Source organism: Ahaetulla prasina, chromosome 8, assembly GCF_028640845.1.
Source record: "Ahaetulla prasina isolate Xishuangbanna chromosome 8, ASM2864084v1, whole genome shotgun sequence".
NCBI classification, from domain to species: domain Eukaryota; kingdom Metazoa; phylum Chordata; class Lepidosauria; order Squamata; family Colubridae; genus Ahaetulla; species Ahaetulla prasina.
Window position 1 is genome coordinate 74,922,792 of NC_080546.1, and position 27,356 is coordinate 74,950,147.

Consider the following 27,356-nt stretch of genomic DNA (forward strand, 5'->3'; position numbering starts at 1 on the left):
CAGTTTAACTTGTTCCATACTTTAACATCTTTTAGAATAAATTTAATATTTGCTTTCACAGGTACTTCTGTTTTTACTGTTGCTGCTCATGACCAAAGTTTGACAGAAGACAGTGTAAAATATACAATCATCAGTGAACATGAGGATATTTTCCATATTCATCCCATCACAGGTAAATTAACCTATTTATCCTCATTTGTTCTAAAATAATTTGAGGCTTTAGTAAAATATTTTCCACAGTGGAGTTATGATTGTATTTGTATAAACATCATTCAAGGGGTTAGTGGTTATTTATTTAAATTCCAGTAAAAAATGGGTTTAGTTCTTTAATCTTAAAAAAGATGTGTGCTTAAAATAATTTTTAAATAGGTTTTTTCCCCTTAAATTTCATCTGAATTGAGAATATGATTTATCCTTCCATAGTGATGTCAATAGCAAAGGTCAGCAATATGTATTTTTTAATCTTAGATACCTAAAAAACTCAAATATTTCATACAAAATTCCCTAAACCAATGTCTGATTTCATGCACTAATAAGACCCAAGTTACCCAATTTTCAAAGTAACTCTTACTATTCTTAAAGCAAACAAGAGGAATCTCTATAAAAAAGAGAGAATATAAGATGGTCACAATTATTAATTTCATGCTGGTTATTTCATGCCAGTATATAACTATAGAAAACCCAAAATAATGACATCTTGAATCTATGAATATTGGGTTAGATTTGGGAAGCTATGAGTCATCCTCCCAAGGACTTTCTCCTTCTTCATTTCATAGGTGATGTATTTGTTGCTCCTTCTCATTTGGTAGCATAGATAATCACTTCCTGTTGCTTTTTCTGAAAGCTGGCCTTTTTTTGACATGAAGAGCTGATTCAGTAGGAGTTGGAAGGAGACCTGCACTCGCACTACTAGGTTCACAATAATGTTTCAGCTCTTTTATAATCTCAGCGAAAGAACATCTCAGTTATGGTACCAAGACGAGTGCTGGCAACATACTTCAACAGCTCACTTGATAGATTGCTCCATGAAGATAGTGAAAGGGCCTCCTCATGCAACATAGAAGCCCACATGGGACAAGTTGAATGAATAATAGAGTGAGTTGCTACACATGGATCCTTGCAGCTGGGTCAGTCCAGCAAGATTTGTCTTGAGGATGAAAGGAAGAATAGAATAGAATAACAGAGTGCAGATCAGTGTGGGTTTCAATTTTTTTTACTACTGGTTCTGTGGGTGTGGCTTGGTAGGCATGGCATGGCATGGCTTGGAGGGGGTGGCAGGGGAAGGATGCTGTAAAAGCTCCATTCCCACCCCACTCCAGGGGAAGGATATTGTAAAATCTTCCTTCCCTCCCCACTCTAGGGGAAGATTACTGCAAAATCCACATTTCCTCCTGATCAGCTGGGACTCGGGAAGCAGAATAAAGATGGGGGCGGGGCCAGTCAGAGGTGGTATTTACCGGTTCTCTGAACTATTCAAATTTTTTGCTACTGGTTCTCCAGAACTGGTCAGAACCTGCTGAAACCCACCTGTGGTGCAGATTATGTACATTACTTCTTCATTCAAAGTTAGGTTTGTTAATTAGTTCTTCATTTAGCCCATTAATTGATGAGAAATATTTTTTCCAATAATGTGTTTTTTTAAAAAAAAAAAATCTAAGATTTCATTTATTCTGATATGGGTACAGCAATTGTGAACTTCATGTCAATTTTATTTACCAAATTAAACAAAGATGGATTTTTCCATCAGATTTAGTATTTAACATCAAAGTTTTAGACAGGTTGATCAAAAAAAGGAATGTAAACCTTTTCTATATTTGTGAGAATTGAATTGTATTTTGTATTAAAACTATATTTTGTATTTTAACTTATCCCCAAATGCTGAAGTCAAAAAGAAAATGACCTGAAACATAAAACTATGTTTTAAAGATTTTAAGATGAAACAGGCTAGATTTTATGAGAAAAGTTGCTATATACTAAATGAATACCAGCTGACTGCGGAAAACATAATTTCCTCCTGGCTGTGGAAAAAGAGATCTACTGCTTAGTTAAACCTCAAGTATGTTTTTAATAATCAATTATTTTATTAACATGACTGTCTTATTTAATCTAAATCACGTTCACATTTGGGAACATTTATAAAAGATGTTTTCAACAACTCCTCAGCTAATAGACTAGAGTAAAAACAAAACAAAACAAAGTGAAATAGTTTATATACTGCCTGACTTTTTGTTGGCAGGGTAATCAGGATATATTTCATATCCACCCAAGGTTTCATTTCTGTGGGAATGATTTGCTTAAATTATTTTGAGGCATGATTTACTTGTATCATCGTGCTATGCAATACAGCTTTGAATAAGGGTACAATACTAGGAAACTGGCATATGCCCAATAGGAACATAACTAGGATATTTGCTGATTAGGAAATAGTGCATGCTGTTATTGCTGCTACAGCATCCAGCCTGTCATGAAGAAATGCCAACAGGTAAGGAAATTATGGGGGAAAGCCTTTAGTCTATCCCTGTGATGGCGAACCTATGGCACACGTGCCATAGGTGGCACTCAGAGCCCTCTCTGCAGGCACACCAGCCGTCGCCCCAGCCCAGCTCCACTGCTCATGCGTGTGTGGCTCCCGCCAGTCAGCTAGTCTTCAGGTCTCTGCCGCGCATGTGTGGGGGTGGGGCTTTCCCCGGTCTCCGCAGGTTCCCCTCCCCAGTGCTCCCTACCTTTCTACTCCATTTCTGCCGCACACATCAACCTGGAAGTCAAAATGGAGTGCGGGGGTGCCACGCGAAGCCTCCCATACCATGTTTTGGGCCTGGAAAGCCTCTTGCACCAGCCTTGAAAGCAAAACAGGGCACGGGGAAGGGGCAGGGTGCATGTGCAGGGAGGGCAGGGTGTATGTGTGGAGGATGCGACTGCATGTGTGGGGTACTCTTGCATTCAGGCATGCGCACATGCATTTGTGCATGCATGGGCACGCTTTGGGCACCCGGCACCAAAAAGGTTAACCATCACTGGTCTATCCTAAGTATCTGTCAATGACGTGAATTTTCTTGAATTTGCAGCTGGCTAAACAAGCTTGTATTGGCCATTAGTGCCCTCTAAAGGCAATAAAGTCTCTGTAGTTCTGCCTCTTTCAGTTTAAATCAAATGGCCCACGTGGTAGACTATCTTTGTAGTATAGGTTTGAATCACCTGTCCCGGTTTTTTCTCTTTTGAGTTCACTTTTGATTTTGCAAAGTTTATCTTGCGATTCACAAGGAAGATGCATACTCTGACTTTAAAGCACAGGTTTAGTTCACTTAGGGGTGTCCAAACTTGGCAACTTTTAAGACTTGTGGACTTCAACTCTCAGAATTCCTCAGCCAGCAAATTCTGGGAGTTGAAATCCACAACTCTTAAAGTTGCCAAGTTTGGACACCCGACTTAAAGGCATAAATGAGAAATGTAAAAATGGGACACACAGCTATGCTCTTTAAAAGTCTTTTTGGTCCAAAGAATTCGTGCCATTTTTGATCTTGGAGCTTACTGGTTTCGTTATAGGGAAAGCTAACCTTTTTCATATAGCCTATTTACACCTTTTCTATGATTCACACACAGAGGGTCTCTTTTCTGGCACTATTTCTTATAACTCAGTATTTTCAAATCTAATACCCACATTAATCTACCAAGTTGGCATCCCACCACATGGGGAAAGTGAAGCCCCAGCCCAGATAATCTTAGTGACCTGGAAAATTGGAAGAAACTGCTTCACCCACTCTAAGCTGTTTGCCGCTCTAGTTTTCTGGAATTGAGATTTGGTATTTATTTCAATTATATGTGGTTGAGAAGACATACATGCTTCAATTCAATTGCAAGGATGCACACATTTCTATTTATATAGAATCCAATATATACATTTTAATTTTGCTATTAAGACTCCGGTTTTCTGAAGAGTAAATTTTCGCCTGCTTTATATTTTATCAGGCTGTAGGAAAGGGACCCATAACCAAACTTTTGTTGTAAACAAACGAACAAACAAAAAAGACAAATGTTTTATATATCTTTGATTGCTCTATTGTTTAACTTAAGTAAGAACAGATGCCATACCTCACTATTATCCATTAATTTTTATAAGAACCATTTTATTAAGGTTTCAAGATTGTAACGTTACCAAATTGCCAAAGTATTTTTTTCATTTTCACACCCTAATTTAGAAATTGTAATGAGAGAATCATTTTCATTGCACGTGTAATAGTCTGATGTAGATAACGTCTTTTGTCTTTTAGGTGAAATTACAGTAAAACGTACTGAATTTCTTGACTATGAAATCAGAAAGAAAGTGCATTTTTCAGTTTTAGCTGAAAATGGCATGGCTTCAGCAGTGTGTGGTGTGACAGTATTCTTACAGGACATTAATGATAATGCACCTCAGTTTGAACAAAGCTATATCAGAGCATCAGTTTGGGAAGGCCAAGCCTATGATGCATATATTACACAGGTAAGAACATAAGAATACAATCATCAGCGTGCTGGATCAGATCCCTGGCCCATCTCGTATCACAGCGGCCAACCAGTTACTCAAGGTAGCCCACTAGTTTTCCACCAGATTGCCTTCAGAGGCAGACAGTTAGTGTTAACACCCTCCCTATAAGTTACCAAGCAAGTAGTACAGTAGTGTATTGCATGTAAGAAGAAATACTACTCCAAAATCAAGAAAGAAAATTGCTGAACTTCTAATGGATATGTGATTCCCGTTTGAATGGAAACCTAGAACCAGAGTTTAGGAAGCTAGCCAAGAGCTTCCATGCACATTGCTATCCCTTCTTGTTCAGATGTTAATGAAAGAAAAGTTCAAAAGACAAATTTGGAACTCTCTACAAATACGTTAGATTACTACACATATTATTTCAGCGGTTTCAAATATGATAAAAGTTGTCTATAAGTTGTTTTGTTGAGATGTATTTCATAAGCTGTTGGTGAAATACATTTGAATTATATATGCACATATTGTCACACATGACCAAAATATGACCAGAAACATATTCTGAAAAACAAAAAAAAATAAGCTAATGTCACTTACTAGTATCATAGCCCCTTTTCTGTTCTACAGTGGCATACATCTGTCCTAGAATCTTTACTGCCTCAATATTAGCATGGATTTTGTACCCAAACAGATCTATGCAACAGACTCTGACAGTGGACGAAATGGAGAAATTGAATATTCTATTTTATTTGGGAATATAAATGAAGTATTTCTCATTGATTCAGCACGAGGAATTATATCAACAAATATGGCCCTGGATCGTGAAGACATTTCATTATATAGGTTTGTAATGATCATAAAACCTATATTATATCATGTTTGACATAAGCCTTGAAAATGTGTTACTTATATTATAACCAAATACAATAGATATATATGCGTTATACAGGGACGTGGTGGCTCAGTGGCTAGGATGCTGAGCTTGTCGATCGAAAGGTTAGGAGTTCAGTGGTTTGAATCCCTAGTGCCGTGTAATGGGGTGAGCTCTCGTTACTTGTACCAGCTTCTGTCAACCTAGCAGTTCGAAAGCATGTAAAAAAATGCAAGTAGATAGGAACCATCTTTGGTGGGAAGGTAACAGCGTTCCGTGCGTTTGGTTTGCCCAAACCGGTCTGAACCGGCTGAAGACCACCACTGGTCGGCAGCATTTGAGGGATGTGGGTTCCTGATCTGGAGAAATACAGTAGGCTATGATATAGTGGGCCACATCATGATAGTGACAACATAGAAACAGTTGAAGATGAATTTACCAGCCTCCTTTGGGAGGATAGCAACTACATAGCAACTACATAGCAAACTACATACATTAATAATAATAATAATACATACATATATAATAATAATACATACATACATAACTACATAGCAACTACATAGCAAAAAAGGCTCTAAGAGTTGTAAACCTAATCTTGCGTAGCTTCTTTTCCAAAAACACTACCTTACTAACAGAGCATATAAAACATTTGCTAGGCCAATTCTTGAATACAGCTCGCCTGTCTGGAACCCACACCTCATTTCTGACATCAATACAATTGAACGTGTCCAGAAATATTTTACAAGAAGAGTTCTCCACTCCTCTGAAAACAACAAAATACCTTATGCCACCAGACTTGAAATCCCAGGCTTAGAAAACTTAGAACTCCGTCGCCTTCGACAAGACCTAAATTTAACTCATAGAATCATCTATTGCAATGTCCTTCCTGTTAAAGACTACTTCAGCTTCAATTGCAATAATACAAGAGCAACCAATAGATTCAAACTTAATGTTAACTGCTTTAATCTAGATTGCAGAAAATACGACTTCTGTAACAGAATGATCGGTGCTTGAAACACTTTACCTGACTCTGTGGTCTCTTCCCATAATCCCAAAAGCTTTAACCAAAAACTTTCTACTATTGACCTCACCCCATTCCTAAGAGGACCATAAGGGGCGTGCATAAGAGCACAAACGTGCCTACCATTCCTGTCCTATTGTTTGCTTGTTTTTTCTTCTTCTTATATAGATATATGCTTATACTTCCTTATATTACCTCATATATATGTTTATATACTATATAATCTTTTTATATGATGCTTATATATATTGTTGTGACAAAATAAATAAATAAAATAAGGATACATGTGTGCTGAATGAGGAAAGTGAAAATCTGAGACTTATCAGAGACAAACTGCTCCTATTCATCCTCAGAATAAAAAAGCTCAGCCCCAACAACTCCAGCTCACCTTTTTGAGATCACTTTGGGTCTGTTTTCAGGGAGCTGGAGGATTTAAAAATGAAAATGCGCCTCTCAAAGGCTTTGAGCTCCCATTCCACCTTTATTATCATTGGTTACACAATCAGATAGTTAGACTGGAATTGACATTTGTGTCCTTCTCAAGGACCTGGATAGGCAGATATTATTTAACCACCACACCTCCAGCTACTGCCACATCCATTATCCAGACATCTGTCTTTCTTATCAATCAGACTTAATGATTGTTGATAAGAAAGACAAAGAAGTATGTATTATTATTATTTCAAAACAAAATAGATGTAAAAAAAGTTTCAGAAGGTGAAATATAATCATTTTACCATCAGATTTGGGCGGCACAGTTTCAAGATGGTAGACGTACAAATGAGGCTGTTTCTGGTTGCCTAATGCTAGTCTAAAACATATTTGTGCAGGGTTTTTTTTAATTAAAGATGTATCTAATTCAGTATGTCTGTGAATCATTTCCAATCTTTTTCTCTAAACATATTACTGAATGCACAATTAGAAATGATTTCATGTGCTCTAAAATAAATTGTTGCATTTAAAATGTATTTCCCTTGAACAAATTATAGCAACGATGGCAAACCTTTTTGCCGTCGTGTGCCAAGAGCAGGGGGAGAACAAGGGTGTTGCATGTGTAAATTCCCACATTCATAATGCAATGCCCCCCATGCATGTGCACATGACACACACACACACATGCCCCATTTTGGGCCTAGCAGGCCTCCCTGAAGCCTCCGGAGGCTGGAAACGGCCTGTTTCCAGACTTCTGGTAGGCCCGTTTTTTGCCTTCCCAGAGCATCCGTGCAAGTACTTAACCTGGCATTCAAAACGGGCCGTGTGAAGACTCCAGGGAGGGGAGGGGTGGCATGGGTATCGTGTGCATCTCCTGCATGCACGGCACACCCAAAAATCAGCTGGCCAGGAGGAGGTACGCACGCATGCACGGTGGAACTGATCTAGGGTGATGGCTTGCGTGCCTGCAGAAATGGTTCCAGGTGGCACATGTCCCATAGGTTTGCCATCACAGAACTATAGCCAACCTTAAGAATGAATTATTATTATTTTGAAACTTCTGAAACTACAATGATCTGTTGTTGAAGCTAAATGCTAGAAATGTTAAAACTTTTAAAGTAAGAATTTCAGAGGGAACTATTGACAGAGACTTTATCTAGAGGCTCTTGATTATATATTTTATCGTGTTTCTCAAACACTGAAATTTAAGAAAGTGGTTAGTTTAGTATGTATTTCTATGTGTAGTTTACTTATAAATATTCTAGGCATAATATGAAATTATAGCTGTTTAGAAACTTAAATACAAGTTTGTAATTTAAGTAATATATTCTGACAATTTTTAAACCACAAAAACCCAGTACAGAACCAGTGTGGTAAATGAATGGCAATAGAATCCTAAGATCAAATTGTAATGTTTGTGTTTATTCCTGACGTGTGAATAAAGGAAGACAAATGTTTGTCACTTTTTGAAAGAAGGTTATTGTATCAGAGATGAAAGGGAATATACATTTTCCATATTTATTTGACAATGTATACTCTACTATACGCCAAACATTTACAATATATTATTACATTTGAAGAGATAAAACTGCCGTATATCAATTTAAGATTATTTACAGTATATAAAGCATATTCACTCTATTAAGCCTTTGTCTCTATGCTTAGTCCTGTTCTTTTGTTCTAGCTTTTCTTGAACTCTGTGGTTCTTTATGTATCAGCATAAAAAGTGTTGTGCAAATGTTAGTAATTAAAGTTATTTAGTCTTTTGAAGAATATTTTGCCTTAACTTAGAAGTAATTAGTGTAAAGTAGTATGGTTAAGAGAGTTTTACCACTTTTGTGTAATGCTTTATTGCTTTAGGAAGTCAATGAGGTGAATCAAAATTAAACTATTTTAACTATATATTATATTTAGTATCAAATGGATTGTACAGTAATTGTACAGTAATTGAGACTAAATTGATTTTAAATCTAATAACAGCAGCAAGATTACTAATAGGACAGTATTGGAAGAAAAAAGAAGTACCTACAATAGAAGAATGGATATTGAAAGTTGCCAATTTGGCTGAGATGGCGAAAATATCAGCCTTTTTGAAAGACAATATGCAAGAAAGATACTTAAAGGAATGGAAAAAATGGATTGACTATATTCAAAGTAGATATCAGACTAAGAGTTATCAGACTGCTTTTGAATGATTATGATGTATTATTCTTGATTGTTTTCGGGGGAAGTTAGGAACTGATGAGAATTGTAGGAGTATAATTAAGTTGGGACGAAATTTTTTTAGCATATGTTTGTTTTATTTTTAACTATACCTTGTGCTCGTTCCGGGAAGTCGGGGAGGGGTTGTGAAGGGAGTGGGGAGGGGAGGTGGGGGGAAAGGGGGAAAAATTTTTCTGTAAAACTTTTTGAATAATTAAAAAAAAAAGTGCTGTGCAAATGTTAGTAATTAAAGTTATTTAGTCTTTTGAAGAATATTTTGCCTTAACTTAGAAGTAATTGGTGTAACGTAGTATGGTTAAGAGAGTTTTACCACTTTTGTGTAATGCTTCATTGCTTTAGGAAGTCAATGAGGTGAATCAAAATTAAACTGACTATTTTAGTATCAAAGAAATAAATGAGGTAATTAAACTATGTTTTCATTGAAATCCCATTGATTTCAGTGAGAATGAATTTAGACTTGATCCATCTCAGTGTTTGCATATTTAATCGTTACGTGGAATATAAAGCAGTTGAAGTCGCACTGAACTCAACAGATGTGATTTTTGAGTAAGACACTACTTTGTCCAATTGGATATTATCTCAGGTGAATTTGTGTATGGCAGAGGTGTCAAACTGGTGGCCTGTAGGCCAGATGCATCAAGTGCAGGCCATGCCCACCCATCTCCGTAAAGGCAAAAAAGTCACGATACGCCACGTGACGCGATCGAGTTTGATACCCGTGGTGTATGGAATGACCTCCTACTGAAACCAATATTTATTTATTTATTTATTTTACTCAATTTTTATACCGCCCTTCTCCCGAAGGACTCAGGGCGGTGTACAGCCAAGTAAAAAATCGCAGTATAAATATTAAAAGAAATTAAAACCAACATATTATAAGGTGGCCGAATTTAAAACAATTTAAAACATTAAAATATAAATGACCCCAATAAAATTTTAGGCCAGTCCCGCTTGAATAAATAGGTGCGTTTTCAGCTCACGGCGAAAGGTCCGAAGATCAGGCACTTGACGTAAACCAGGGGGAAGCTCGTTCCAGAGCGTGGGAGCTCCAACAGAGAAGGCCCTACCCCTGGGGGCCGCCAGCCTACATTGTTTGGCAGACGGCACCCTGAGAAGGCCCTCTCTGTGAGAGCATACGGGTCGGTGGGAGGCAAAAGGTAACAGCAGGCGGTCCCGTAAGTACCCGGGTCCTAAGCCATGGAGGCTTAGGATTTTTCAGTGCAATTTATACTAACATAGGTAATTATTTTTTCTTTCACCATTGCATATAGCATTAGTCTATGATCATATAGGTTCACATCACATTACTATTGCAGAAAAAATGCAGCAGGGAGCACTGTTTGCCATCTTAAATTCCTGTATAAAAGGCAGTATATCAATCAATAAGAATATCATGTACAATTTTAGTTTTGTAGCACTATTTCTCTCTCTCTCTCATTTTATATATATAAATGTAGAACCCTACTTTTTTCACTGTTGAATTTCATTTTGTTAGATAGCGCCCAATATTCAAGTCTGTCAAGATCCTTCTGTATCTTGTGCCTATCTTCTGGAGTGTTGGCTATTCCTGCCAGCTTGGTGTCATCTGCAAATTTGATGAGTTCCCCATCTATCCCCTCGTCCAAGTCATTGATGAAGATGTTGAAGAATACTGGGCCTAAAACAGGGCCTTGGAGTACTCCACTGCATACTTCCCTCCATGTGGATGTAGTTCCGTTGAGGACTACACGTTGAGTGCGGTTGGTCAGCCAGTTACGAATCCATCTGGTGGTGGTGCTGTCTAACCCACATTTTTCTAGCTTATCTAGCAGTAGGTTTATCAAATGCTTTACTGAAGTCCAAGTAAATTATATCGACAGCATTCCTCTGGTCCACTAATTTTGTCACTTTGTCAAAGAATGCAATAGGATTAGTCTGGCATGATCTGTTTTTAACAAACCCATGTTGGTTTTTGGTTATTACTTTGTTTGCTTCTAGATGTTTGGTGATTTGTTGCTTGATTATCTTTTCCAGAATCTTCCCTGGTCTTGAGGTCAGGCTGATAGGTCTGTAGGGGTGTGTGTGTGTGTGTGTGTGAGTGTGTGTGTGTATATGAATGATAACTTATGGATTGAGGTTCTTAACAAAGTATTATAAAGCAATTATTAATGCTACTTTTCTAATCAATTATTAACATAGTATGTCATTCTATAAAGAAAATTCATTCAATTGCTTATGTTTTTTTTTTAAAAAACCAGTAGACAAATACAGGATTATCTTTCACAAATAATTTTATTATACTAACATTTTCACTGAAAATAAATGTGACAATTTTTCAGACACTTTGTAATAATTAGTATATTAATTAACCTGTGTAATGCTTCTGGCAGCCAATAATCCCAGGTTTACTGATTCCCTAATAGGTTGGTTGTACAAGCTGCTGACAAAGGAATTCCTGGGCTATTTGCTATTTGCACGGTAGAGATAGAAGTTGTGGATATCAATGATAATATCCCAACTCTGCAGCCATTTGATGTTATCCATCTCTCTGAAAGTAAGAATGATTCTCATTTTATGCTTGGATTAAACTTTTAAATATGTAAATAGTTTATCTTTCAATTTATATTCTTGCTCAAATAGCAAGTATCATTTCAGCAAACACTCTATGAGATATTTCTAATACCTTCTATTTTTGAACTATTTAAAATAAACACACAAAAAATAATGCAATCTATTCCTTTAAATCCTCAAAGGACATTTTGTTTTAAAACACACTAATCTGGAAATTAAGAATTGGTTATTATTTATTAATCCTGGCATTTAGTTTTAATTTCTGTTTCAATTTTTTTGGGGGGGAACCCTATTGTGAAGCTAAGACTACCAACTTTAAGAGGATTTTTAGAATACTTTTAATGTTGATAGATTTAATAAAGTATGGTGTCTTGAGCTAGTGGAGGAAAATTGAAATCTAACTCAAATAATAGTAGCTAATTTGGCAGGTTTTAAAAGTAGACTAGATAGGAAAGAGATGACAATATCAATAGCTACTAAAATAAATGGTTCTTTACTTCTCTTGAATCATGGGCACTGATTGTTGGAAATCAACAGTAAAAAGGGATTTTTACTTTCTTCTCCAGTTCTGTGACTTCCCAAATGCATTCAGTTGGCTTCAGTGTGACACAAAATATTGAATTAGAAGAGCCTTTCTCAAGATCCAGAAGAATTGTTCTTATAGTTATAACAATATAACAATAATTAAAAAATAACTTATTTAATATTCTGTGATCAGTATTGTAAAGATTAAAAATGGTTAAGTGTAAAAATTAAGATTTCTATCTTGAAATAATTGCGCACGTGAATAACAAAGGTTTATGAAGGAGGCTGTGGCACATATTGATCTTTGTGAACTCCAAAAGTGAAGTGGATTAAAATCTGATTAGGAGCAGGAAAACATCCCAGGAGAAGATTGCTTAAGGAAAGTATATTGCCATGGCCATGAAGTATCTAGAAGTCAAGCTACCAAGTACAACATACAGGGAGTTGGAATATATTATTCCCAGCTCTGTGTTCAGATAATTGAGGATAGCCATACATTTGTAAGGCAAGGCGAACAAACAAGTCAGTCCTAGAGGAGATCTCAACCCTGACTGCTCTTTAGAAGGCCAGATCCTGAAGATGAAACTGAAATACTTTGGCCACCTAATGAAAAGGAAGGACTCACTGGAGAAGAGCCTAATGCTAGGAATGATTGAGGGCAAAAGAAGAATGGGATGACAGAGAACGAGGTGGCTGGATGGAGTCACTGAAGCAGTAGGCATGAGCTTAAATGGACTCCAGAGGATGGTAGAGGACAGGAAGTCCTGGAGGAGTGTTGTCCATGGGGTCGCGATGGGTCGGACACGACTTCGCAACTAATAACAACAACAACAAAATACATTTGTATTGTGGTGTTTGCAAAATATACAGAATGAAACATAATATTATTGTTACTCATTTTAGAATTAAGTTTAAAATTTGCCTAGCATCTATATAACTATGATCATTTGTGATATAACACTTCAGTTTTTATACTGAATAATAGAATCAATGGTTGGCTTACATTATGCAAACCATAGGGACTCCTGCTTGGGCAGCGGGTTGGACTAGATGACCTGCAAGGTCCCTTACAACTCTGTTAATCTGTTTACTGAACTACTGTGATATAGTCTCATTTTAAGCATGATTGTTTTAGGTACTCCAGTTGGATTCCTACTGATACAAGTAGTTGCAAATGATACAGACCTGGGCCCACCTCTTCACTACAGTTTTGCTGAAGGTTCTAATCATGGAAAGAAACTTGCAATTGACCAATTGAAGGGAACAATTACACTGGTGAAGGCATTAGACTTTGAAATAAATACTCATTTGGAACTTTTTATCAATGTTTCTGATTCTGTGCATCAAACCATAGAACGACTTCAAATTTTTATAGCTGATGTCAATGATAATCCTCCAGTATTTATTCAGGATGCCTATCAGGTAAGAAAAAAAAAATGCCAGGATCAGTAATTTACTTTTTAAAACCAATTAATTGTCAATATTTGAAATGCTGTATTTTATTTTCCTTTCTTTCAGGTGATTATACCTGAATGTAGGTACATAGATGACTCTGTCTTGACTGTGCATGCCACAGACAAAGATTCGGAGCAGAATGGAAAGATATTCTACAGAATGATTTCTGTCTCTGATACATTTTTTATCGATCCACAAAATGGTGAGCATGCATAATCCAACAACACAAACTGGGAAAAATTCTGTTCATTTATTTATTTTATTTATTTATTTAATTAGATTTTTATACCGCCCTTCTCCCGAAGGACTCAGGGCTGTTTACAGCCAGATAAAACAGAACAACAGAATAAATACAAGATAAAATAACATTTAAAAAACTTATTAAATTGGCCCAAATTAAAATATAATTAAAACAGTAAAACCCAATTAAAAACTAAAATCCTATGCCAGTCCTGCACGAATAAATAAATATGTTTTCAGCTCGCGGCGAAAGGTTCGAAGGTCAGGAAGTTGGCGGAGTCCTGGGGGAAATTCATTCCTGAGGGTGGGAGCCCCCACAGAGAAGGCCCTTCCCCTGGGGGCCGCCAGCCGACATTGCTTGGCGGACGGCACCCTTAGGAGTCCCTCTCTGTGAAAACGCACGGGTCGGTGGGAGGCAGTCGGTAGCAGTAGGCGGTCCCGTAAATAACCCGGCCCTAAGCCATGGAGCGCTTTAAAGGTAGTAACCAACACCTTGAAGTGCACCCGAAAGACCACAGATAGCCAGTGCAGCCTGCGCAGGAGTGGTGTCATATGGGAGTCACGAGTGGCTCCCTCTATCACCCGCGCAGCTGCATTCTGGATCAACTGGAGCCTCCGGGTGCTCTTCAAGGGGAGCCCCATGTAGAGAGCATTGCAGTAATCCAAGCGAGAGGTAACAAGAGCATGAGTGACCGTGCATAGGGCATCCCGGTCAAGGAAGGGGCGCAACTGGCGAATCAGGCGGACCTGATAAAAAGCTCTCCTGGTGACGGCCGTCAGATGATCTTCAAAAGACAGCCGCCCATCCAGGAGAACGCCCAAGTTGCGCACCCTTTCCATCGGGGCCAGTGACGCGCCCCCAACAGTCAGCCGTGGCTGCAGCTGACTGTACCGGGGTGCCGGCATCCACAGCCACTGTGGATTCTGTTTGCTGAGAATGCTTAATAGGCGGGCCTTTTCATGCACACCATAGGTGTAGCTAAATATATTATTCATGACTTTAAGTAAGGTTCTAGGTACTTCTTCTAAGAACTAGAAGAAAGGATCCAAGGGGTTGATAATGATGTTATGTTGTGATGATCAACATTTTGGGTTGTATATCTGCTCTTTGGCCTATCTAAACCTATTCATCTCATTTGAATGCTATTATTTTTCTGTGACTTAGAAAAGTTCACTAAATTAATATAGTTTTAAGAATATCAGAATTTCTTTAAATATAAGAAATAAGCACTAATGTGTTATAATGATTTTCACAATAACTACATATGTTTTTCATACCCCTGAATTGACATGAACTCCATTTAGTACATGCAATTTTGGACTGTCTGGAATTGTCCTTTTATATTGTCTTTCTTTTTTGTAGCACTTTTTTTTTTTAAAATGAGTTTTTCATCTTTGTGCAATAAAGAAAGTGGAAACTATAGTGTTAGTACTAAAAGTTTTTGCACAACATAATGCATGTTTTATTTTATTTTAGGTTCACTATTCCTTGTTAAGCCACTGACCTATCAGTTCAGTAACCCAGAGATCCATCTCCTTGTAGAAGCTAGCGACCATGGAAAGCCTCCTTTGACTGCTATGACTTCTGTTACAGTGCAGATACAGGCTATGGATACTTACATTCCTCTGTTTACAATGGCAATCTATACTTTTACTGTAAGTGAAAATGCTTCAGTTGGAGAGAACTTGTTTACATTTTCAGTTAATGACCAAGGTAGAAATCATGAAGGCATCAATGTTGTGTATTCCATCATTGGTGGCAATGATGATATTAAATTCTATGTGAAAAAGCTTGCATTTGGGCCAGAATATTCAGATCAAACGATTGGAAATCTTGCTTTGAGAAGCACCCTAGATCGAGAGAAATGTTCCTCTTATAAGTTATTAATTCTTGCATCTGATCAAAAAGCTGCTCATCTAAATTCTACTGCCACCGTGTCAATTACTATTTTAGATGTTAATGACAATCCACCTGTATTTACAAGTTTGGAATATCGTGTTCACGTCAGGGAAGATTTTCCAGTCGGTAATTACGTTACTTCAGTGTCAGCTTATGATTATGATGCTGGAACTAATGCAGATATCACTTACATTATAGCCTCTGGAAATGGTAACGGGCACTTCCAACTAGAAGGTAAAACTGGCTCAATACGTCTCATCAGAGCTCTAGATTATGAGGATGCTACGGAATTCAATTTGACTGTTCAAGCTTCTGATGGAGGAATAGTTCTTAAAAACGTGGCTTTTGCTGTTGTTTTCATCAGGGTCCTCGATGCTAACGATTATGTCCCCGTATTTGTTTTTCCAAACCTCAAGTGTGACATAGATGAAAACATGCCTGCTTTTTCCTCTGTTTGCACAGTTTCTGCACTAGATTTTGATACTGGCCCTTGTGGCTATCTTTCCTACTCTATCCAGTCATCTTGCTTGTCTCCTCATGGGAATCTTGCAGATCACAACCTGTTTATAATAGATCCTTTGTCTGGAAATATCCGCACCAAGCAGGTGCTTGACTTTGAACATCAGAGTAAGTACTGTTTCGTTGCACAGGCGAAAGATAAAAGCAATTCCACAGCTACTGTTACTGTTCAGATTAATGTTGAAGGGTTAGATGAATTTGACCCTGTGTTCAACCAAGATGAATATTTCTTTTATTTTCCCGAGAAGAATGAAGCAGGGCAGTTGATTGGTGATGTAAAAGCATCGGACTGTGATGGCGGATTGGATGGTGTCATTTGTTATACTTTGTTGGAACAATCTTCCTTCTTTTCGGTGAACTGTAGCAGTGGCTCTGTTTATTTGGCTAGATCTTTTCCCAAAAAAAGAAGCAGTATGAAGAAGAAAGATGGCACTTTTGAACTTCTAATAAAAGCTCATAGTCCAAAGCAGGACTCAAAGTCCAGCACCTGCACAGTTCTGGTAAACATTTCTGATAGCCCTGAGAGCTATCCCACACTGCCAGCAGCTAACCTGTCTGTTAACATTGCCATCTCTATCATAGTACTTCTGTTTTTAGCCATCTGCCTTGCTGTGCTTATTGGTAGATTTATATTAAAAGATACCCGCAGGTGTAGCCCGGAGAAAGAGATGCCATGTCCCTCAGTTATAGAACTAAACATGCATAGACAAAAAAACTCATCTAAAAATTTCCAAGAACCCCAAATCCATGGAACAACTATTCCCCCTTCAGGGAGCCTAGCTGATTGGCTAAGTTTGATTGGCACCAGGGATAAAAGAAATATCGATAGCGTTTGTGTACAATCCAACTCACATAGCCACAGGTCAATGGAAGGGGAAATTGGAGAAGATGTGGAACTAAAAAAGGTCAATGAACATCCTTATAGGAAGGGTCCTAGATCTGCTTTAAGTGACAGATGCTCATTTATACCAGATTCAGGAATTCCAAGGGATTCTGATCAGTTTTCACGTCAGTCTGGAGAAAATAAGATGATGTCCATTTCTCAAAGCACAGAGGCCCTCCATTACTTCAGAGAATTACTCTGCAACAAAATGCTATCCCATACACTTGCAAAAGTGACGGTTAAAGAAATTGAGATAATGACAGAGCTCACAATGGAATGTATAGCAGCACCTAATAACAAGGATCTTGTTATCCAAGAACACTCTGTTAAAGATCTTGGAGGGAATTATGACTGGAATTGTTTGCTGAACTGGGAACCCAGCTTTGAGCCTCTTGCTTCTGTGTTCAGTGACATTGCAGAACTGCAGGATGAAAGTATTGAAATGCATAATTTTCCTAAAGGGGACAAATCTTTCCTTTTTCCTCCCCCTTTGCTTACTTCTACAGCTCAACCTGATTTAAAGCCATTTTTCTCACAATTGCCAACTTCATTGCCAGATGTATTTTAAAAATATCCCCCATTCACTTGATATCCCATCGTTTGAAATCTCCTTCAGCACTTATAACTCCAAGTTTTTCACCTTTCACCTTTCAGAAAGCCATGGTGGCGCAGTGGTTAGAATGCAGTACTGCAGACTACTTCTGCTGACTGCCGGCTGGCTGCAATTTGGCAGTTTGAATCTCACCAGGCTCAAGGTTGACTCAGCCTTCCATCCTTCTGAGTTTAGACAAATGAGAACCCAAATTGTTGGGGGCAATATGCTGACTCTGTAAATCGCTTAGAGAGAGCTGTAAAGCACTGTGAAGTGGTATATGAGTTTTAATGCTATTGCTATTCCTTATCTCTGCTGACAATGCAGATACCTACAACATCTCCAGTTGCCTCATATCTTAATCTGAAGAGAATCAGTTCCAGTTGATCAGCATGCGAACTTTCAACAGAAGAAGAAATTTAAGAACCTGTGCAGATAATTTATCATTGGTTTCAAATATAAAACAGATATCAGGCATTCTGGTCATATGCTATAAAACACAGCATGCTATCTCATAAAGCTGTAAATGTTTTATTTTCATAAGTTAGAAATCACTTAGCCAAGCTTATTTCCATAAATAATTCTCCACAACATATACTATCAACTTGACAGATACTACCAGAAATAATCTATCCTACCTATGTGTTAGATCCCTGTCCAGGGGAAATCCAATGGAAATGACTTTTACATGATGTTCATTCTGAAACTTGAGATGGGTGTTACTAAAGATGTGTTCATTCAGTGGAATGAACTTCATGGTGCACTAGAGTGAAACAGATCTATCATGGTCTTGCCAACTGAACAGAGATGATACTAATTCTACGACTAATCAAATTGCTATGAGTCAAGCATACTTCAGTTTAGGGGGAAATGGTGCTACAGTATATAATATTCAACCCATATAGCACTGGCTAGCACTGAGGATGTTACCTAGTTTGGGTAATCAAATGTCTGCAAGGAAACAAGCCCAAAGACCCCTCATGTCAACCCTAAGCTACAAACATTCTCCTTTATCAATCCATATAGATGTATACTTGCATATTCACTTGCATATATAGAGCTAGTATTGTTTTGACCCAGGCCCAAGTAGGTAGTAGGAAACTCAGTCTGTGAAAAAACAAACTTTATTCGAACAGCTGAGAATTACTTCATTCCCAGCATCGTTCAACTCAAATTAAAACAAATTCCTCCCAACACAAATTCCTCAGTCCTATCAGAAACCTTGGTCCAATTAGGCAAACTGCCAAAGGCCTTTCTTGGCAAACGTTCAGAAGTCACAAAAATAAATGCAAAATGTAGACAAAGCAGAAGATGAAGCTACCAACTTTGTTTTTGTCATGTCCCACTCCGCTGACAGCCGGGTCGGGGAAGTCCGTATCAGGCGTGCCTCTGCAGCTCTGCCAAAGTCCTAGCAAAGTTCTCAAGGCAGGCAGGAGACCAGGAAGTGACTTCAGCAATCCAAGGTAGACTTTGCCTGACTCAGAGAAAGCCAGAAAGCAGATCCTTTATATAGGCCATGGGATGTGGCTCCATGACTCAGCACTTATCCAGGCCTGCCCCTCCCTTCCTTCTGCTGACGCCGCCTATCAATTCTCCTGAAGCGAGGATCTCTCCAGGCTCCAGCTGTTGGCAATTCACATTCCTCAGGCTCACATGCTGTGGGGGAGGGGGAGGGGTCTAGTTGCTTCGTTTGCCTGGGCATGGAGCCAGGGCTGGGGCCTGGAGGCATGCTAGGACATTCCTCAGCGTTCGGCAGGAGATAAGAGGGACCCAGCTGCGGGGAAAGCGAGCGAGACACAACAGTTTTCTGGCAAAGCCCAAACACTGTTGTGGGTCTGTTTAAGCTTTATGGGAGGGGCCAATCATCTCTTGGCCCTACTCCAGAGTAGTTCTGTCCCCCCCTCGCCTCCATCCGAGTGATGGCTTAATTAGCCGGCACTATCAGCTCTGGCAGCCAACTAGCGAGCCTCTGCCAAGTGACTTTGTTATCTCCCTTGATGCCGATGAGTCACCCAGGAACAAACAGTACTTCAGCTCTAGTTAAGCAGTTGATTAGCCTGCTACAAAGAGGCATAGCACCCCTCGCTGGTTTTATATCCTGTGGGGTGTGGCTCCATGACTCAGCACTTCCTAGGCCTGCCCCACCCCTGCTTCTGTTGTTCCCACCTCTCCTGCCTACAAAACCTAGGGTCCAGCCAGGCCTGATTGCCATCAGCTGGGTCTGGAGGTGTGGCCTGGGGGGGAAGAGTCAGGGGACGGAGGCCTCGTTATCTCCTCCATCTGGCCTGCCTCTGGCTCCTGGAGCTGAGCCAGGGAAGCCGGTGCTCCCGAGGTAAGTCCTGATGGCCCTTCCCCCTCACTTTCCAAGTCACTTTCTGGCAGGGGGCCCGGCTCGGGGGGCGCAGACACAAGAGTTGTCCTTTTTGCTTGAGCTGCTCTTGCTTTCTGGCAGCTCTTCTCATGCGTGCATTAGGAAAAGGCTTGTCCTGTTCCTCTGCCTCACTGACAGCTTGATGTCACTCATGTTGGGGGGGCTGTGGAGGCCCAAGCGCTCTGCCAGTGAAAACAGACTCCCGAGCTCTGGCTCACCTCTGCCAGTAAAAACAGTGAAAAGCCGTTTTCACTGGCTGAGGTACCACGGGCTGATCCTTCACTGTTTTCAGGGTGACCCAGTGGCCAGATCTAAGCACCCTGCAGGGTGGAACTGGCCCCTGGGCCTTGAGTTTGACACCCCTACTTTAAGAGGAAGTATTTTGCAGTATGACAGTCCATTTCTGACCAAATAAGCAATCCAGAAACATACATACATATATAATACTTAAAGTTCTGGCAGCAACTCTCAATAAAGATTGAGGGTATAATATTTTGAAAAAAGCATAAATATTCAGGTAGGGTACACATTCTAGATTTGAGACAGATATTTGGCAACTAATATTTAGAGATATAGCCTAGGGATATTTAGAAAATAAAATATGAACTCTAAATATCTGAGATTATATTGACTTACATAAAATATTTTTTCAGGCTTATATATGTTCACTATTAATGCTTTTTTAAAACAAGTAATATCCTAGCATTCTAAAATTCTAAAATGCTCATTGGTGATAAAGTATCAGGTATCACTACTTTGTTTTAATTATTAATAAATCGTATTCCAACACTGGTTTTGCTTCTCTTTTTTACCACTACACTATTACAGTTTTACTTGTTCTTATTTTTTCAATTTAGATCATAGTATTATTCATTATTCATATATTCATTATGTTTTTATCATATGCATTATCACTATGCTATTTTTTTTACTAGCGTATATTGGAAAGGTTAAATTTTAATATACATATAAATAATACTATTACAGTCTCATGCTCGAGATCTTCTATTAATGCTTATATATGCAGTTTACATTGAGACTTAGTGAAAGATTCTGTGTGAATACAGGTTAGATTCAGAAAATCTCACAGAAGCATTTTGTTTAAGTTATATTTGTCAAGAGTTGACTTAATTCCTGGCCTGTTTGTTTCTCACAAATGCTATATAATTACTAAAACTCTTGTGCTGCTATTATGCCACATAAGCAGGAGTAGCTTTAACAAGTTCCTACAAAGGTGGGCAAATAAGTCTACAGCAATAAAGAGTCTACAAGAAGGCTAAGACATAAAACTAAGGTTTTGCTTTTGTTAACAGTTGCCTCTCTATTTCTGGCCTAGTACTGTAATACAAAATGTATATTGTCCCTAGTTTTTAATGAGCTGTGGATTTATGTTGACTGATCATTGCTATAGATGGCAGTATATGGAATCCTCTTTAGAGGTGCATTGACAACCTTCCAGATGGCTTACACAAATCCCCATTAGCCTCAGCATGCAAGGCCAATGTCATTGTCTAAGATAAAATATTTGGAGAGCACCAGGTTATCTATCAACTTTAGGAAATATGGGTAAAAATTCTGAGTTAAAAATTCAGCATCAGTTTTGATTTGTTTTTCAGGCAACACTGGAAAATGTTATAGACTACAGTTGCCTAGAGTATGTCTAGACTCATATAGACTGGTGGCATAAAAAAATATTTATTTAGCTTTCTACTAACATACCAAAATAGCTGCCTTTACTTTTACCAACAAACCTTGTACCTTTTCCAAGAATAGCTGTACTCTGATTCCCTTTTGTAGACATTCTTACGCCATGCCATGCTTAAGATAATCAGGTTTAAGATTATTTCAATTAAATATTTTGTTACATTTTTCTTTTTAATGTATATATTTACTAATCTGTCCAAAACTGTGAAGTATATTAAGCAGATGTAGTTCTGTCTCATGTGTAGCTAAACGTAGAAAAGTGAATATATACAGCAAGAGACTGCTATAAATCATAAGACAGCTCTTTTCACCTGGTTTTTTATTTGTTGTGTAAACAATGTGATTATTTTATTGTAAATCTACTTTTCACTTGCTTCAAATAGTCTATTCTGTTATTTCAGTAAAAAAAGAAGGATATCAGCATATACTAATGTTAGAAGAATAAAACTTGTGACTGGAAAAGTAAATTAAGCTCCAAGTGTAAAATGTATAAAATAAGACTGTTTTATTTTCATGGAACTTGAACTGACATGAGAATACCAAATCATTTTGATCTAACAAGGACAAAAAGCAATGTATAAACCAGTGCAAACAAAGTGGAAGCAAAAATGGATGCAAGGATATAAAGGTAGAAGTATAGTGAATGATTTTATTTTATTTATTTATTATTTAAATTTTTATACCGCCCTTCTCCCGAAGGACTCAGGGCGGTTTACAGCCAGATAAAATAAACAGTACTATTAAAATACCACTAAAAAACTTATTCAATTTGGCCGCAATTAAAATTTGGCAGATAATAAAACCCATTAAAAAACCCATTAAAAACCCATCGATAAAACCCATTAAAAAACCCATAAAAAAAAAAACTAACCCAGTCCAGCGCAAATAAATAAGTAAGTTTTGAGCTCGCGGCGAAAGGTTCGGAGGTCCGGAAGTTGACGAAGTCCTGGGGGGAGTTCGTTCCAGAGGGCGGGAGCCCCCACAGAGAAGGCCCTTCCCCTGGGTGTCGCCAGACGACACTGTCGCGCCGACGGCACCCCAAGGAGTCCCTCTCTGTGAGAGCGCACGGGTCGGTGAGAGGTATTCGGTAGCAGCAGGCGGTCCCGTAAGTAACCCGGCCCTATGCCATGGAGCGCTTTAAAGACGTTCACCAACACCTTGAAGCGCACCCGGAAGGCCACAGGTAGCCAGTGCAGCCTGCGCAGGATAGGTGTCACTCGGGAGCCACGAGGGCTCCTCTATCACCCGCTGCATTCTGACCAACTGCAGCCTCCGGATGCCCTTCAAGGGAGCCCCATGTAGAGAGCATTGCAGTAGTCAGGCGAGGCGTCACAAGGGCGTGAGTGACTGTGCACAAGGCATCCCGGTCTAGAAAGGGGCGCAACTGGCGCACCAGGCGAACCTGGTGGAAAGCTCTCCTGGAGACGGCCGTCAAATGATCTTCAAAAGACAGCCGTGCATCCAGGAGAACGCCCAGATTGCGCACCCTCTCCATCGGGGCCAATGACTCGCTCCCGACAGTCAGCCGCGGACTCAGCTGACTGTACCGGGATGCCGGCATCCACAGCCACTCCGTCTTGGAGGGATTGAGCTTGAGCCAGTATAAATGATGTCAGTATAAATTTAATAAATATTTTATTTTATTTTATTTTGATTACTATTCCCTACCCCTTGTGTATGCTGTGTATTTTCAATTTTTAAATTATATTTCATAATAAAAACACAAGTGAAAATAAAGATATACACCACTGTATAAAATTGATCATCTTGCAGAACAATAGCTTGACTGGTGTATACATTATGTGTACAAAGAACTTAATTAATCAAGGGAATTTTGTACCAGTCATAATTTTTCCAACACGAATTTCTCCTACCTCTCTTTTGAAGAACATTATGTCAAAATAATACTTGACAATAAGCTTTACTGAACATAGATGGATTCATCCCAAGTGAACATGTAGACTTTTGTTATACTGTATACCATACATAAAATAGCAATAGTGTGGAAGGAACCAAAAATTTTAACTTCTGCTGCCCATATATACTACACAATAATAAAAACTGGACATAGCTATCTACGCACTGATGTCACTCAGGTTATTGAAAGAAATTCATACCACTGTAGAAACACCGGACAGCACTAAAGACTTACCGACCAACTTAACTGAGTCAGTCTGAGGCAAATTCTTCCTTAACCTTCAGATAACCAAAGGAAGGTCTCTGGTAGTCATATTATCGAGTTCTAATACAGATTTTTTTTTAATGCTGAGACACATCTGTAGTGATAAGATCTTTCATAAAGAAGAAAAATCTATTAAATGCTCATATTTGGCTAGAAGTTTTCCCCAAAGAAACTCAAGAATATAAAATGAAATATTCCTGTGGCTTGAAGCACCTCTGCCAGAATAAATAAGTTTATTGTAACAGCAGTTTCATTAAAGCCACATACTGCACCTGGGAGAATCAAAGTATCAGTTAATATAATTGGCAAAACTAAACTGATTCCCTGCAACGCACTGAATATGAAACAGCAAGGAATATGTTGCACAAGGAAAAATTCCAAGTATATAGAATCTATACAGTGTGTATACAGTAATATACATCTGAGAGGGATATTTTCTTATGTAATAACTAAACCAAGAGAATCAAGCTTTATTTCTTGGATGATATGGAAGATTGTGCCACTTAGAATCAGATCCTCAACAAAGCATGGTGAGAGTAACATATATTTTTTAAAAATACTATGAATAGCAATATGTAATAGAATAGAATTAGAATAGAATAGAATAGAATTCTTTATTGGCCAAGTGTGATTGGACACACAAGGAATTTGTCATTGGTGCATATGCTCTCAGTGTACATAAAAAGACAAGATACATTCATCAAGAATCTTTTTTTATGTTTAAAAATAAATAAAAAAAATTCAAAAAAAGAAAGAATCATAAGGTACAACACGTAATGACAGCTATAGAGTACAAATAAGCAATCAAATCATATGAGGAAACAATAGCAATATAAATCATAAGGATACAAGCAACAAACTTACAGTCAGGCAGTCATAAGTGGGAGCAGATGGGTGATAGGAGCGTTGAGAAGACTAATAGTAATGCAGATTTAGTGAATAGTTTAACAGCGTTGAGGGAATTATTTGTTTAGCAGAGTGATGGCGTTCAGGAAAAAACTGTTCTTGTGTCTAGTTATTCTGGTGTGCAGTGCCCTGTAGTGTCGTTTTGAGAGTAGGAGTTGAAACAATTTATGTCCAGGACTCATGCAGTATACAGATCCTCAATGGAAGGCAGTATTAAGTAGTATTATGTACTTATCTTAGGCTAGTTTGCCCCTAAATTTAAATATAATAATCAGAATATTAAAAACAAATCTGATTTTTCATGATAATTGAAAGAATGAATGAAAACTAAGGTGACAGGAACACCATTGGTTTCTTGGCCCGTGAATGAAGTTTCAAGAGGTGGTCTCTATTCTTGTGTATACAGTTGTATACAAGTAATTGCCATACAGACATCTTCACACTTATTTATTTTGTCACACAGTATATATAAGTATGAGTATGTAATAACTAAACCAAGAGAATCAAGCTTTATTTCTTGGATGATATGGAAGATTGTGCCACTTAGAATCAGATCCTCAACAAAGCATGGTGAGAGTAAAATATATTTTTTAAAAATACTATGAATAGCTATATGTAATAGAATAGAATTAGAATAGAATAGAATTCTTTATTGGCCAAGTGTGATTGGGGACACAAGGAATTTGTCATTGGTGCATATGCTCTCAGTGTACATAAAAAGACAAGATACATTCATCAAGAATCTTTTTTTATGTTTAAAAATAAATTTTAAAAAAATTCAAAAAAAGAAAAAAAAGAATCATAAGGTACAACATGTAATGATAGCCATAGAGTACAAATAAGCAATCAAATCATATGAGGAAACAATAGCAATATAAATCGTAAGGATACAAGCAACAAACTTACAGTCAGGCAGTCATAAGTGGGAGAAGATGGGTAATAGCAGCGCTGAGAAGACTAATAGTAATGCAGATTTAGTGAATAGTTTGACAGCATTGAGGGAATTATTTGTTTAGCAGAGTGATGGCATTCAGGAAAAAACTTGTGTCTAGTTGTTCTGGTGTACAGTGCTGTGTAGTGTCGTTTTGAGGATAGGAGTTGAAACAATTTATGTCCAGGACTCATGCAGTATACAGATCCTCAATGGAAGGCAGTATTAAGTAGTATTATGTATTTACCTTAGGCTAGTTTGTCCCTAAATTTAAATATAATAATCAGAATATTAAAAACAAATCTGATTTTTCATGATAATTGAGAAAATGAATGAAAATTAAGGTGACAGGAACACCATTGGTTTCTTGGCCCGTGAATGAAGTTTCAAGAGGTGGTCTCTATTCTTGTGTATACGGTTGTGTACAAGTAATTGCCATACAGACCTCTTCACACTTATTTATTTTATTTATTTATTTATTTTGTCACACATTATATGTAAGCATAAGCATGAAATAACTATACAATATATAAGCATATATATAAGTATGAGTATGTAATAACTATATTAATTGGATATAACGAAAGGAAACAATAGGACAGGAACGATAGGCACAATTGTGCTTTTATGCACGCCCCTTACAGACCTCTTAGGAATGGCGTGAGGTCAGTAGCAGACAGTTTTTGGTTGAAGCTTTGGGGATTTTGGGAAGAGGCCACAGAGTCAGGTAGTATATTCCAAGCATTAACAACTCTGTTACTGAAGTCATATTTTAATGTTAACCAGATTGGTTAACATTAAGCTTAAATCTATTGTGTGCTCGTGTATTGTTGCAATTGAAGCTGAAGTAGTCTTCGACAGGAAGGACATTGTAATAGATGATTCTATGAGTTAAACTCAGGTCATGTCAAAGGCGGCTTAGTTCTAAATTTTCTAAACCCAGGATTTCAAATCTGGTGGCATAAGGTATTTTGTTGTGATCAGAGGAGTGGAGAACTCTTCTTGTAAAATATTTCTGGACACGTTCAGTTGTATTGAGGTCAGAAATGTGGTATGGGTTCCAGACAGTCGAGTTGTATTCAAGAATTGGTCTAGCAAATGTTTTATATGCTCTGGTTAGTAGTGTGGTGTTTTTGGAGAAGAAGCTATGGAAGATTAGGTTTACAACTCTTAAAGCCTTTTTGCGATGTAGTTGCAGTGGGCTTTGGCACTTAGATCATTTGTTTTTATTTTTTTTATTTTGTCACAACAGTATATATAAGCATAAGCATGAAAACTCCAAGGTCTTTAACAGGGTGGGGGTCATCTGTAAGGTAATGTCCATCAAGCTTGTACTTAGTGTTTAGGTTCTTTTTTCCAATATGTAAGACTGAACATTTGCTGGTTGAGATTTGGAGTTGCCAAGTTTTAGACCATTCAGATATAAAGTCAAGATCTTTTTGAAGGGTAGCTGTATTGTTGATGGTGTTAAATAGTTTGACATCGTCAGCAAAGAGAACACAATTACTTGTAATATGGTCACAGTCAACTTAAGCAAGTTTTACTTTCCAGATTGGTTGTCCAACACAGAAAACATTTTCTTC

At 38.1% G+C, this 27,356-nt stretch overlaps 1 protein-coding gene across 1 annotated transcript in view; it reads left to right on the forward strand.

Annotated features, from left to right (window-relative positions):
- DCHS2 (dachsous cadherin-related 2) overlaps positions 1-27,356 on the forward strand; it is a 173,585-nt gene that overhangs the window by 82,897 nt on the left and 63,332 nt on the right. The window contains 8 exon segments of the mRNA XM_058193811.1: positions 62-172; positions 4,269-4,480; positions 5,157-5,308; positions 11,418-11,548; positions 13,226-13,512; positions 13,609-13,747; positions 15,263-17,673; positions 17,676-17,761. Coding sequence (XP_058049794.1) covers positions 62-172; positions 4,269-4,480; positions 5,157-5,308; positions 11,418-11,548; positions 13,226-13,512; positions 13,609-13,747; positions 15,263-17,673; positions 17,676-17,761 — 3,529 coding nt within the window.